The following is a 15755-nucleotide window of genomic DNA, read 5'->3' on the forward strand; positions in this document are numbered from 1 at the left end:
ATTTGTGTTTAGTCTACTCCATAGCACCTTCCTACACTGTAAAGAACACTGAACTTGTCCTGAGATAAGACATGGGTTCTAGTCTTTATATTGCTGCTAAGTAGCTTTGTGAGCCCTAGTTTCCTTATTTATAAGATAGGAGTAACAGCTCCTGCCCTTCTTCATAGGAGCTTTGAAATGATTATATGAAATATTATAGGTGGAGGAGCTTAAACTATGAACCCCATGCAAAATTTAGTTATCACCATTATCTAATTATCAACCTTACCTAGGCTTCTCCTGAGTTGTCTTTATTATGTTTATTCTGTACAAAAACTAAGTCTGGTCATATATTCATTTTTTGCACATAATGTATGTATTTTAATATATATGTACATGTGCATCAGCCTAATAAAATGGCATTCAGTCAGCACAGTCGTCTACTAAGAAAATTTACTATAGGAAGGAAACCTGAAAAAAATCATACTGAATGTTTTCTTTTTAAAAGTCTGAAACTTGTACCATATTAAGTTTCAAATTTAAATTCACATTCCAAGTCTAATCTCAAATCCCTGAAAATGTCAGTATGGAAGGGGAAGTGCTTAGAAAGTTAGTTGAAATTTTTAACAACTTTTAACAACTTCTCCTTGGCTTCCCTATGTAGGATTCAACTTAGGAGAAATCTCACAAATTCTCATATTTTCACATTGAAAAGTGTAGATTAACCTTAGACATACATTTTAAATTATTGAATTGTGGAGCAGTATACCAAGATTCTTCTCAGTCACCAATAGCTGCATTCCCAGCATTGTGGTAGAGAAAGCAAGAAAATCGAAACCAGCAGACCTGGGTTTTGATCAAGGTTCTACTATTACTTCTTTTGGTGACCCCTTGGGCAAGTGACTCTATGTTTCAGTTTCTCCATCTGTAAAACAGGGATGATAATAAGTGGTCCTGAATATTTATAGCTGTAATCTTTGTAACTTTGTAACTAGTAATCCTTGTTAGGACCTCAGAAACTAGAATTGTGTGCAACAGATTTTTTTTTTATTTCTTCCTGCATGTTCTTGAAGAAGAAAACATAACCCCAGGGCTATCAATAAGACTTAAATTGATGTTGAGTGTAGCAATGTCAGCGAATCATCATCCTTCTGTGGCACTGCAAACATGCCGCTTAGAGATAGGTTTCAAAATAGTTCTAATAAATCATTCCTTTCTTTTTAAAAATCAAAGAATTGAACCTACAATAACTATCTTTAACGAGTACAACTTTCCCTATCACAAATAGATGGATAATAGATAGAAAATTGAATAAAGAAATATATGCCAATTATATTATATTCCTTAAGCTGAGTAACTGAGTCTTCCCTGCTGGCAAGAAATGACTGACTTTCTGCCCTTCCTACCTTCTCAAAAAAAATTTCTTAGCAGACAATGCTATTATTATGTTATCTCATGGTAATTTGAAACAAGTAAATTAGGAACCCTATAAAATTAACATAGCCTTACTATAAGGGCTCATACAAGACATCTTACTGTTGGTGTGTAGTAACAAACCAACAATAAAGATGTATTACATGCCATGCTGTCAGTCTGGATAACATGGTTTTTCTGTTCCATGGTGGTATAAATTATATTTATGACTAGTTAATATGATTATCTAAATTTCCCGAAGGAAATAACTGTTTATCTCCAAAACAACAATCAATATAGTGAAAATCAGTGTGTCACTACATGCTTTTGAATATTTGGAGAGAAAAGCATTGTTGGAGGTCACAGGTGTTATGACTTGTGCTATTTAACAGACATTTCCAAACATTTTCAACCCCATAGTATATCAACCTTCTAAATTCACTTAAAAAAGAGCTACTTATCATATCATAAGGCTTTCAGGAGAGCTTCTAAATACTTTTTTGTGTGTGTGAAGTGACACTCTAATGCTTTTAGTGACTTGTAGATATTTTGGTAAATTATGCTGTTTCTTTTTGTTTACTCTGTCTTACTTATAATAGCTCCAGTGGCTGTTGGACAATTATGAAACAGCAGAAGGTGTGAGCCTCCCTAGAAGTACCCTTTACAACCATTACCTACGACATTGTCAGGAACACAAACTGGACCCAGTCAATGCTGCCTCCTTTGGAAAACTCATAAGGTCAATTTTCATGGGGCTACGAACCAGGAGATTGGGAACTAGGTCAGTACTGAAAAATAAGATTATGGATTTTCAAAGATTATTGCAGTGAAAATATATGAAAGTGTGTCTGTATGTGGAGAGAATACAAGGACACAGACCAGGGAAGACTAGCGAGGCATCCATTTGAAATTCCCAAATCGAAAACACAAGTGTTTGTCCCAAACATTACCCATGTGGAAAATTACTAGACCAGGAAGGTGGAAGTGTCTCCTCCACTAAAGAAAGTCGTACTTCAGAATTCATCAGCTCATTTCTGCATGACACAGCAGTGAAAGGAGTGAGACAAGTCAATTATCAAGCCAGAGAGAGAGAGGGAGAGAGAGTGGCAGGCAGATCAACAATTTCGCACAAAATTTACATGTGAAATCTTAAACACCATAGCATGGCCCTTTCTAAAATGCTACTGATGATCCTCAACAAAATGGATATATTAAATAGAAAAAAATCTGTCTTTTGCCTCCTACAAAATTATATTAAAACAGGTATAGAAAGGTTTTCATCTACTTGCCCACTTTCTTGAAAGAAATACAGAGTGCTGATTTAATTTGATTCAGTTTCTAGACACAGGACAAATCAACAACAAATCTTTTTGAGGAAATGCAAAAATGTGTTATTTGTTTGCAAGGTTACAGGAATTGAAAGGGCTTTAAAAGTCTGTTATTCTACCATGTTCTTTTTTCCTTTTTATTGAGAAATAGGAAAATAAAATTTCCATTACTTGGAAACTTTAATAATGACCTTTTTGGACAGTTATTCCCAATTTCTTACTTCACTGGAAATGTACATGTGGTGTTTTGAGCAAACATGAAACGAGGAAATGAATGAGGTGCTCAATGTGTAGGGGAAATTACCCTGGATCAGGAATTAGGAAATGTGAGTTGGAGTTTCTGGCCTTCCATGACCTATTTGTATAACCTCAAGCAAGTCACTTCCCCTCTCCTAGAGTTTATTTCCTTTATTAATAAAATAAGAGAGTTGGGTAAGATATGTACACACCATTTCAGCTCCAAAATTCTGTCTTCTTAAAGCTCATGTATATACTCAGCCAGTTTCATTTCTCTCCGTTCTAGATTTTTCAGTATAATTGTTGTAAGATACATATTTTCAAATAACTGAGTAAGGCATTGCAACAGCAATTCAGGGGCAAATAAATGTTTCCACTGGTCATATGATCATAGATTTGGTGCTAGAAGGGACCTCAGGGGTCCAGTCCCCTCTAGACCACTCCTCTCATTTTACAGATGAGAGATGAAGTGACTTATGCAAGATCACAGAGGAGGCAGAGCCAGGACTGAACCTCAGTTCTCCAAATCTAAATCCATCTCCTGGCTGTTGTACCACATTGCCCTCTAGGCATTAAATCTGGATTGCTAAGTTTTATTGATTAAGAATCTCATATAAAGAAGAAAAATAGAGTTATTTATTTCATGAAGAAAATATATGTTAATTCATTTTAGCAAGTGCAGTTTAGTATTAATTAGTTATAATTAGTTAGGATTCATAATACCATAGTATTCTAGCAAACATTTCCCAGTGTGCTTAGTCAAATAACAACCTTAGTGACCTCATTATAAATTTATTCTGAGAAAAATGAACCTTTCACATTCCTGTGAATGATGGACTTTGTCCATATATTCATACATGAATATGTGGATTTTGTGTGTATGTATGCACACATACACACAAAATCCATATGTCTGTATGCATGTGTGGATGTAGATATATGCATATCTATGTGAATAATACATATATGAAAATTATCCCCTTCTGTTGAATTTTACCTGCATGGGCAGAATTTAGATAACTACAGATTCATTTCTTCAGTGACTATTATATCTCTGAAACCAGATTAAAGCCAACATATCTTCTAAAATGATTAATCCTAAGCAAAATCAGAATATCAAAATGTTTGCAGATCTAACCATGAGCCAATGTGATATTTAATTCAACTTGTCTCTTGGCTGCTAATTGAATTTTAGTGAGGAATCCATGGAACAGAAGATTTAGCAAATTTTAAGCCACTGACTTTGCATATGATTAACTTCATCAAACTGAAGGAGTTAACATTCAGAGCCTTGATTGTTTTCTGTCTCATCCCTTGTTCAGAATCACAAAAAGAATGGTTGCAAACATCTTTTTAGAGTATAAGAAAACACCTAAGCAAGCATGAGTAGCATTGCCATATAGATCTGTATACTTCAGCAAACATTGGCTTTGCACTACTTAGGTTTGCTTAGGTGTTTTCTTGTATGCTGTCCCTGGAAGAGATTTCCAAAGATGCTACACTTTTAAAGTTTTCCAGACTTACTCTGGAAAGTATCTCAAAAAGAGAAAAGAGAGAAGACTTGGATTTGGGAGGTAGAATTCATTCACTAGAGTAAATTTCTCCTTTACTTTTGTGACTTTTACTTTTCAAGAGGTCCCAGCATTTTTACTCTCAAAATGCACTGAGTTTGCCCTGTGCCTTTTTAAAAATTAGTATTTAAAATGAGGGATGGGAAAGAAAGTCTAGGCAAAGAATAACAGTTTATTCACAAATGGAAATGTTAAGCCCCATGCTGAATTGTAATGATGGCTGGGCTAATATAGCAAAAAGGAAAGTAATTAGGCTCAGATACTGCTGAATGTGTCTACTGCAAAAATGACTCAATCTCCCTCCAAAAGAGACGTGAACCAAGATTCAGTCTGACCAACACTTTACCATGAGCCAAAATGAGCCAAGATATTAATTTTCTACCAAACAGCAGAAAGAGCCATAAAACAACTTCCCCTCCGTGAAAATCAATAAATAAACTATACCTACTAATAGAAACCAGAAAAAAGCAAATATATAAATATACAGAATCAAAACATCAAAATGTTCACAGAACATTTTTGTCAGATTTATATTTAGTTTACTCTATCTCTTGGATCCTTCATGAGCTTTTGTGAGGCCATCCATGGAGTAGTGTGCCATCTTGTTAATACAATAGAGCAAAAAATAAACCAAGTAGAATGGGAAGAGGTCATGTGAGAGATACACCACTCTATTCCCACTCCTGCTTCCTCACTGCTCTTTACTTTGAAGAAAAAGAGGCTACTAAAAAAGTATATAAAGCTGGCTTGTAACTTTGTTCCAAGGCTAAAGACACTAAAACTGATTCTAAATGTAAGTTGTCTTTAAAGAAGGCCTATGCTGATTGACTTTAGAATTGCTTCCTAAATTGGGGGGCTGATTACTCAGAAATATTCAGATATACTGTATATCTTTGTCAATTAATAAACCTGTATAATATTCTCATTTTAACAGTTTTACAAGGATGTAGTCATTGCACTATATAGTAACCCTGTAAACTTGTAAGTAGCATCTTTCCCTATTTTTAAATGTAACACCAAATTCTCTTTGGATTTTTCTCTTTAAGTGGAAGAGGAAGAAGATGGGAAGAGTTCTAATGCCTTACTATATTTAGACCCGTTAGAAAGTACTATTTTCTCATTGCAAGAATTTACATATTTAAAACTGTTATTTTTGAAAATATTCACAAATTCCATTCAAAGCAAAAATTTGTCACCAAACACAAGCTTTCTCGTGAAAATGAAGAAATTAGAAATTGTGAAATCATTTGTCCCATGTGGAAATTTGCCATTTTCACAGAGAAATTTCCCCATGTGTGTCTGTTGTGATACATCTGATTCAGCCTGCAAAACAAATGGATTCATTTAAAAACAGTGACTAACAAAATGTGTTTGAGAATCAACAGGGATGAAATAATTTCTTAACATCTACAAAGCCCTTTATATTAAAAAGAAAATTAACTGAATTAACGTACAACAATCTTGTAAGCTTGAAGTCAGCATATTTATTCCACCACCAGCACTTCTTCTCATGAAGTAAACAAGAAATAGAAATGTTAAGTACTTGTCCAAGGTGATAGAGCAAAGGTATAATCTTTACTGTAAGACCTGTAGGTAATTCTGCCCCACTAATATTTCCTTTTTAATGAAGAATCACTTTTCTTACATTACATTGTTTTTGCTAATGACCAATTTTCCACTGACATAACTAAGCTCCTTTTAATTAAGTTAATAATACAAGAACATGACCCAACAAATATGTAAGTGCTCATTTCTGCACAGTACAGTACTGGGTGCTGGGGCCAATACAAGGCTTGGGTAGAACTTTCCTTCAGAGAGCTTGCAATGTAAGAATAACAGTTGTGTGTTGAATTTAACCTGAGAGAGCATACACATTTTCTGAATGAACTGTTCAGAAAACATCAAGGCCAAATGTGATACAAAATTGTTTTCAAAATTTTTAACTATTTTCCAGAATGGAATTTTAATTTGTAGATAGAGCTACTCTATTAACTTCAGTAAAATGTAAGATATATATGTATATAATATGTATCATGTTATATACACATATGCATATATATTATATACATATATTCACATATACAGGTACTTTGTTGTATCTGTGAATTTATCTATATAGATACGTCTTCCACCAAGGAATATCATAGCCCTCAGGGATTTTTCTTTCATTCTATATGATTTTTGCTGAATGATCTAGAGATCTTCCTCTTGTTCTTTTAGTATCTCAGGATTACTGAAGTACCACTTGGGCAGAACTCTGCTTTTTGGTGCTCTCCCCTGCCAAAATTATTTCATATTGACTTTGTATGTATTTTGTATTTATTCAACTGTGCATATGTTATCACCTAACCCCCCAGCCCCCAGGTAGAATATAATAAGTTCCATGAGGATTGGGACCGTATTGTTTTTTTCCTTTGTTTTTGTACAGTGCCTGATATGTGTACAAATAGTATAACTTAGGTGCTTAAATGCTTTTTCATTTGAGTTGAGCTCTCCCCATATGACCAGCCTTTGTGTGTGTGTGCAATTTATATGCTCCTCATACATGGAATTAATTTTGCAGTGGCTTAAATTAAGTGGATATTGAATAAGCCTAATTTTATATTTACTGATATTTATATTTCTGTTATCTGTTGTTTTTCTCAATAAAGAGGGAACTCCAAGTACCATTACTATGGGATTCGTGTCAAGCCAGACTCCCCTCTCAATCGACTACAAGAGGACATGCAGTATATGGCTATGCGACAACAACCCATGCAACAGAAACAAAGGTAAAGAGTAGAATGTGAAATCATTTTTAACTTTTTAAGTTCTATATTATTTTCTTTGGATAACAAAAAACAAACAAACAAAAAAAAAAACCAACTACCAGTATAAGAGAACACAATATGCTGCTTCCTCCTGAGAAATGACAGTCTATCCACTAGCCTGAAATGCATTCCCTCCTAATCTTCATCTGTTAAAATTTTTCTCTTTCTTCAAAGCTTAATTCAGATGTCATCTCTTCCATGAACCTTCTCGGGTCTTCCAGCCAAAAGTAATTCCTCCTCAAGCTTTCTTATTGTAATTCATGTCTCTCCTTTGTCCCTCTATATGTTTATACACTTATACGTGTATTATAAGATTATAAGCTCCTTGAGGACAGGGACAATGTTGTTTTTCAACTTTGTATTTCTCATACCCACCACAATGTCTTAAATATAGGAGGTGATCAATTAATGTTTACTAAATTGTTTTTAATTGATGGTATGCTTTCAGTATCGACAGTTATAAGATACTAAAACTTGTCTTAAGACATTTTTAGCCTTTAAAGAAAGTTTTATGGTTTTTTTTTTTTACATTATATACCAATAATGTCTATTTTGCCCTCCTTTGAGAAGCATAGAATGATTCCATTTTATTCAGACAGAGAAACTAAAGGACAATATGTTTCTGTCCCAAATCAAACATTGCCTGTACCGGCTTGTCCCAAGACATTCTTCCTTAGGCAGCATGGAAGCTTTTATAGAAACACAACTATAAATCTTAGAGCTAAAGGGAGAGAATCAGAGAGAGCTTTCTGTCTAATGGCAGGTAAGGTCTTATTTTCTCCATTTTGTAGATAGAGCAAATAAGGTCTCACTAAAGTTAAGTGACTTATTCAAGATTATACAGCTAGCAGATAATGAAGAAAAAAAAAGAACCCAGGCTTTCTGGATCCTGATCCCACATTCCGTGTGCCCCTTTTAGAATCAGAGTTCTTTCTGTATGCTAGTATGTCCCACTGAGTCCTGTGTTATGACTTCTTACTAAAGCATTATTTTCCTCTAAAGCATCAGGTATTAGCCACAACTAGGGAAAGGATTTAGCGCACCTTTTCTTAAACCCTGATAATGGAGGATTTTATGGAGGTCACGTTGCTTTATAGGACACTAATTAAATAATTAAATAATACTGACAATGGAATTGCCTAAGCATTCACCTTTCACATTTCCTGTGGCCTATTGAAAGACAAAACAGTAGGAGATGCATTTAGAGAGAACTAAAGCAGTTAGTTCCCAGGCAGACCATCACATCCTCACTGCATAAGTTTTCTTTTTGGGGGAGCTATACAACAGTCAGAATTAGAGGAAAGCAGTTTTTTGGGTGGAATGAATATTCCAGTGATTGCATGAAAAATGAATTCCAGGACTGCTATCACAGGGTGAAATCAAGGGTTTCCCTTTTTGGAAAGAAGTAGCAGGACCTTTATGCTATTTTTATTAAATAAACAATTTCTCCTTCAAGCAATAGCTTTAATCATATGTAGCCATATCTATAAGGCAAATAGTATTAGGTAAATGTTGTCAAGCTCAAATAGAAGCATGGACCATACGTGAGGATCCGTGCAGGCTGAAAATTAACTGGGAAACCCACATCATAATGTTATCGATATTCTATTGTATTTTTATTTATTTTGTTCAATATTTACCAATTACATTTTGATCTGCTTCTGGTGGCACGTTGGAATGTGGCCCACAGACCTGTTTGGAAACCTGCTTGGCACTTCTGTGCTTGAGTAAAACTAAATTTTAAAAATAATTTTATTGAAATATTTTTTTATTTACATCCTTTAAATTTTCCCCTTTATCTCTTTCCCTCCTCCCAGAGAATCCTCTGTTAATAATTATTTTAAAAGAAAAAAAAACAATTCGGCAAACCTGGTCATCAAGTAGGAAAAAAATATCTTATGTTATATGCAATGTTCCACACTCATGACCCCTTCTACTCTTGCAAAGAAATTGGAGTAGCAGGAGAGAGTGTCTTCTCATATCTCTTCTTTGAGACCAACTTCATTTTTTATAATCTCACAACATGAATTTTGATTGTTTTGTGGTTGGGTTTGTTTTGAGGTTTTTTTTCTTTCATCTATTTACATTACTGTAGTTTTATATACTGTTTCTCTGGTCATCTTACTTCTTTTTGTATTTCAGTTCATGCAAGTCTTTCCACGTTTCTCTGTATTCATTATGTTTATCATTTCTTTACAACACAGTAATATTCCATTACATATCACAGTTTGTTTAGCCATTCTCTAGTCAGTGGTCATCTGCTTTGTTTCCAGATCTTTGCTACCTCAAATACTTTGGTGTGTGTAGGGCCTATCTTTTTGTCAATGGCCTCTTTGGGGAACCTACCTACCAGTGAAATATCTGTGTCAAAGGGTAATTGTTAGTGATTTGGTGCATTCTTTCATATGGCAGTTAAAATAGAACAATTTATGTTGGTTTGCATTTGGTGATCTTTCTTAAGAGAAGTTATGATATAATTATTTAAAAAGTTAATTTAAGGGAAGTATGGTAAAGACAGCATTTGTAGTAACTATATAATAAAGATTCCTTTCCTTTTAGAATGTTCTTTATCCAGTTCAAGGCAGAATTCATATCTAAATATATGTATGTTATGTATTATATATGAAGTATGTACATATATATATGAAAAAATATATATGTTTGGATATATGGTGTCGCCCATGATTGCACATATGGACAAATACACTGTCAGAAGCTAAAGATGAGAAAGTAATTTAGAGACAAAAGATTAAAACAAGAAACTTGATTGAGAAATTACTAAATCAAAGAAATTTAAATATTTTTCTGTCACTAATTTCACAAAACAAATCCTAATTCTTCTGGCAACATACTCTTAAAAGGGGTAAAAAGGCAAGTTTCCTTGGAAACCTAAGGAAAATAGTTTGTTAAAAAAAAAAAAAAAACAACCTAGATTAAGTGATCTGGATCCAGGATTGGAATGTTAAGTATCTTTACATAAGAGAACCAGGAACTATAAAGGTTGGAAACTACTCAGCCTAGAAAAATCCCTATTATCTCAATGTCGTAGAAATGGTTATTAGAAATGGAACCACTAAATATGTTTTAGATGACTTCATATATATAATGGGCATAGTGTTTTGTGCCTTCTCAGTGGATGAGGTAGAGATGGAAGGAAGGAGAGAACATAGACCTAAAATTAAAATTAAAAATGGAACCAATGAGTTAAATAGTTTAAGCATTTCTAAGGATATTAACAGGTTCTGTGGAATTCAGGCTTTGTTGTGAAATTCCCTTCATAAGAAATGTCTCAAAATTCCAAGTTGTGGGTTTGGTTTGTGGTTTGTTTGGTTTTGGTTTTTTTTAATCAGAGGAACAAGAAAGTCTGCCCTTTTTTCTTAGTTTTTTTTCTCTGATAGTAATTTCCAATGACCAGTCAATCATTTTGTAATTGTATTCTGTTAATTGTTTCAAGAGCTTTAGTGTTACCAAGTGCATAGACCCCTCATTGTGACTGGCAGCAGAGCACCAGCAGGTGTCCTCACTACTAAGGAATCTATCCAAAGGCAATGTTGATAAGCTTAATTGAAGCTTATTAGTTCAGAAAAAAGCTTGGACACTAAAAAGAGAAAATTTCTTTCCATTAGTCCAGGAGTCTGTTATGAAATCAAAGAGAGGACTTATGACTTATAAATCACAAAACAGCATGCTAAAACATTATAGTAAGTAGCATATCTCTGTTGGGGCCTGGTAATAATATAAATAGAATAAAACATGTTTTTCTGAATATATTTACAGGTATATTTATGGAGACAATCTATTGCCTAAAAAACAAATAACATGTGAAAAAAAAGCGATTTTGAAGTACCTTTCCCAACACTTAACATCTGAGAATACTTAAATAGCTTAAAATCCTAGAAATCCATTTTATGTGGTTGCACATGTAGAGTTTATCAACAGTGTCAATTCATCTCTTGAGGTAAAAGAAGCAAGACAGATGCAACATTTAATTTTATTGAGTAAAGGTGATATCGGATTTAGAACCTGAGATAAACAAGTTAAAAAGTTTGTGAAGATATCATGAAATACTCGTAGACAAATAGAATAATGCCTCTCTAGTCAGCAGTGGGAAAGGGTGCAGAACTAAGCTGAGGAGAGTCTCTGGGCCTCCACCGACATCTGTTGTAGGGAAAAAATGAGGATTGGAGCCCGTTTTGCTCAATGAGTGTTCAACTTAGCCTCTTGAAAAATCACAGTGGAGTGACTTAGCAAAGAGCAAGTATGAATCGGAGAAGTTGTAGGAGCAACTTGACTGTGGATGTCTGGGTGTTTTCATTGTGAACCTCCAGAAAAGGCAGTTTGTGCAGGGCATCTGTGTTCCCTTGAGGGCTTAGCATGATGCATAGATGGGCTTTGTTTGGTTCAGAGACAGGATATGACATACACATAACTGGGGATCTGAGCAGTGACACATGTTGCACATTTGGGCTGGGAGCCTCATCTTGGTCCTCCTTGACTGAAGTCACACATACCCCCATCACAGGAGAAGACCTTCTACTTGTGGGCACACTAATTATTTAGATGTCTGAAGCTGGGTATCAGTTATCCAGAATTCAATTCAATTAAGTTAAGCAAACATTAAGTTCCTATTATGTGAAAGGCACTGTGCTTGGTACTGAGAATATGAGAAAAGTAAATCCTGCCCTCAAGGAGTTTTACATTCTATTGGTGGGGAAACAATATATACATAGAAAATTCAGTACAACATAGATACAAAGTCATCTGAAGCAACTGGGTAGATTTGAGGAATTGGGTTTCTTTGTAGGGGGAAGTACTTGAGGATTCTTTCTAAGAAGTAGAGCTTAGAAAGGAATGTATTCAAGCATGGAGGACAGCTTCTATAAAATGCATGGTGATGGAAAAATAGAATGTTTTCCAGTATGACTGCAATGTAGAGAGCATGAAGGGGAAAGTAGTTTTCAGTAAGTCTGTAAAGGTAGGCTGGCTCTAGCCTGATTGTGAAAGCCTTAAAAGGCCAAGCAGGGGAGTTAATCCTAAAGGCAAGAAGGAAACATTGAAATATCTCAGGCAGTAAAGTAACCTGGTCATACCTGTGTTTTAGGAATATCAATTTGACAGTTATATGTAGGATGCCTCAATGATGTTGGAGATAGACAGATTGGGAGGCAATAATCTAAGCTAAAGGTGATGGGGCCCTGAAGTAAGATGGTAGTCATGTGAGTGGAGAGAAAGGGATGGAAGGAAACAAGAAGTTTTATGAAGGTACAAATGACAAAATTTGTCAACTGATTTAATATGAAGAATGATGGATGAGGAATGAAAGAAGATCCTGAATAACTAAATGAATATTAATGCCTTAAACAAAAAGGGAGAAATTAGGAAAAGGAATGGGGTACTGGGGAAAAAAATCAGTTCTGTTTCTGACATATTGTGTTTGAGATCTCTATGGAACATCCAGTTGGAGACTACATTGGAATTTGCAAGAGAGACTGGGACCACAAGTCATTTGCCTAGGAGTGATTAGTTGAATCTATGGGAGTTGATATTACTGAGATAATTTGTAAAGAGAAGAGATCACACCACTTTTCAGAGCCCTGTGGTACAGAGGCATAGGGAGAAGAACAACCTTGATTCTGCAAAAGAAATGAAAGGGAGTAACCAGACAAAACCCTAGGAGGCATCTAGAAGATCACAATTGTCAGAGAAGTCAAGAAGGATAAGTGCTGAGTTTTCTTAATGGACTCTGATTCAGAAGGCCCTGATTCAAGAAATTATATTAGGCAATGAAGAAATCATTGGAGACAGCACTTTCAGTGGAGTGATAAAGTCAGAAGAAAGATTGTAAGCAATTAGGAAGTGAGAAAATGAAGGAGATGGATGCAAACGGTCTTTCCCAGGAGTTTGATTAGAAAAGAAAAGAGAGGCATCTTAGGACAGGAGCTTAAAGGGATGAACGATCAGACCAAATGAAGAAGGATTTGAATTGCTTTGTTTTTGTATTTTTAAAGTTGGAGAAGATCTGGATTTGTTTATAAACAGAAGGATGAGTTTCAATGGATAGGAAGAGAGAAGATAATCAAAGGAAGGCGCTCTTGGAATAAACAGGAGATAGGCATCAAAGGACTAAGTAGATTCATTGATATTTGTGAGGAGAATGACCCTGACTTTCTCCAGGACTGGAGAAGAGGAGGAGAGACTGGGGTGGGGGGTGGGGGGACAGGGGAGGGGTAGGGTTTAATGTTAAGGTCACATAGAGTATAAATCAGAGAAGGAGGGATGATGTAAATGCTTTAAGGAGAGAAGAAAAGATTTGGATCAGACACCATGGGAACTGCATCAAGAGTCAAAGCGGTAGTGTCTAGCAGTGAGGGCACAGTTGAGACTCTGTAAGATAAATTTACAGTGGTCCCTGTAAGCATAATTGTGTGACTTCTTCCATTTATAGCCTAGCATGAGTATAAAAGCAGAGAAAGGAGATGGTAGGAAAAATCCAAGTAATAAATATAAAGCATTTCTCATTCTTCTCATAAAGCCCAACGCTTTTATTCCTCTAGTAATGTAGAATTATTCTCAAGCCATGATAGTGCATTGCAATTGGTATCATATAATCTAGGTTTGAATTCTGACTCTGGCTCTGGCTCTTACTACCTCTGTCACTTTGGACAAGTCACTTTGAGTGGCCTCAGTTCCCACATCTGAAAAAAAAAAGGGGGGGGGAGAATTGGATAAAATTACATTAACCTTCTCTTGAGCTCTAAATTTCATTCTTTGATCCATTTCTCAGACAAACGGGAAGACGACAAGATTGTGGGTGGGGTACCACTGAAAGCATCATCAAGGGTAGCTAATAGTGGAAGGAGAACATGAGCAGAGCTTCACAGCCTTAGCACAGCAGTCTAGATCCAACAAGTCCATCCCTTAATGGCCACTGACCCACATCACCATGCCACAAGATAGAACAACTATCTGTATTCTTAAATAATGACTCTGAATCAAGGGAAGGTTCAGCCGAGTTTAGCACTCACTATGTCCAGTAGGTACATGTAGCTTGATGCTCTAGTGACTTTATGGACTGTCTTCTTTGGTGAGATGAGCTCAGTTGAGGTGGAAGCCAAAAGGAAAGATCTTTCATCTCCCAAGCTCTGGTCAGGAAGGGAGAATAGAGAAATCATGCTTTCCAGAACTGAGGAAAGTCTTACACAAATATTTATACTTGAACCTAGGTTATACAAATTTTAAATCAGATTATGGAAAGAAAATGCCATGCAAGCTCTGAAGTGCTCCATAATGTAAGATTCCTGAGATGACAGGGAAGTGTATAATATTTTTAGAAAGATTTTAATCCAAAACAGATAAAATTGTTTTGTTTTGTTTTTTAAGTTTAAGTACTCAAAAGGGGTAAGTTTCAATTACTGAAAAAATTCACTTGTATGGAACACCCACCTCTTTTGGACAATCAGATACGTGAGGCCTGGCTATCTACACTTCTTCTCTACCCTTAGAATGACTAAGCCCTTCTATCTGACCTGCACCCTCCAGAATAGGTTGTCTCCTCCCTCCCCTCCACTCCCTTACATGCTGTCTTCCTCATTAGAATCTCAGTTCCATGAGGTCAGGACTGCTTATGCTTTGTGCATCCCCAGGGCTTGGCACATGGTAATCATATTTAACAAATGTTTTTATTCTTTCATTAAAATGTGAATTCCTTGAGAAGACTATGTTGCTTTTTTGTTTGTGTCTCCAGGGTTTAACATACTGCTTAGTATAATAAGTCATTCTTATGCAACTAAGATCAACAATCTTAGTTGCTTTGTCAAGATAATGAAAATTGCTTTTCTTGTTGTTACACATCTTTACTTTTTCAAATTAATACAGAAACTGTTTTCAAATATGTGATATTCATGTTTACACAGAAATAATATTATCATTATTATTCTTGGAGTGGGGTCTTTGAGTTGCTATTTCATCAATGTGATAATTCAGTGTCAAATCTCTACTAGTGCAGGTCCACATCTTATCTATAACTTTTTGAGAGTGGAGCAAGTCACTTAATGTCCCTGGGACTCAGTTTCCTCACCTGTAAAATGAAGGGTTTGGTCTAGATAGCTGCTGAGTTATCTTCTAGCTCCAGAGCTGTGATCCTATGAAACATTTCTCCAAGGGTGGTGGTGTCTTGTATGGAAATCAGGAATATGAACTGGAAGAGGGCAGTGCTTTCTGACATACGTGCATGTGTGTGTTCCATCCCATGATACCTATAAAAGTGAATCCAGCTCTTATCCAACCTCATTTGCATGGAATCAGATTGAGAGAGATCTGGTTCTGGGCCATCCCTAACCTTAGGAGAACTGAATCTGTCTCTAGATCAGGTGTCAGATTCTCATGCAGTCTCAGAACCCTCCCCAGATTCCTGAGGA

At 35.6% G+C, this 15755-nt stretch overlaps 1 protein-coding gene across 7 annotated transcripts in view; it reads left to right on the top strand.

Annotated features, from left to right (window-relative positions):
* The window catches only part of RFX3 (regulatory factor X3), a 330189-nt gene that overhangs the window by 249093 nt on the left and 65341 nt on the right, over positions 1-15755 (top strand). For all 7 annotated transcript variants that reach the window (XM_072597449.1, XM_072597443.1, XM_072597457.1 and 4 more), the window contains 2 exons: positions 1992-2173; positions 7180-7299. In XM_072597449.1, coding sequence (XP_072453550.1) covers positions 1992-2173; positions 7180-7299 — 302 coding nt within the window. The remainder of the gene's footprint in view (positions 1-1991; positions 2174-7179; positions 7300-15755) is intronic.

The sequence above is a fragment of the Notamacropus eugenii genome, chromosome 1 (assembly GCF_028372415.1).
Source record: "Notamacropus eugenii isolate mMacEug1 chromosome 1, mMacEug1.pri_v2, whole genome shotgun sequence".
Taxonomy (NCBI): Eukaryota; Metazoa; Chordata; class Mammalia; order Diprotodontia; family Macropodidae; genus Notamacropus; species Notamacropus eugenii.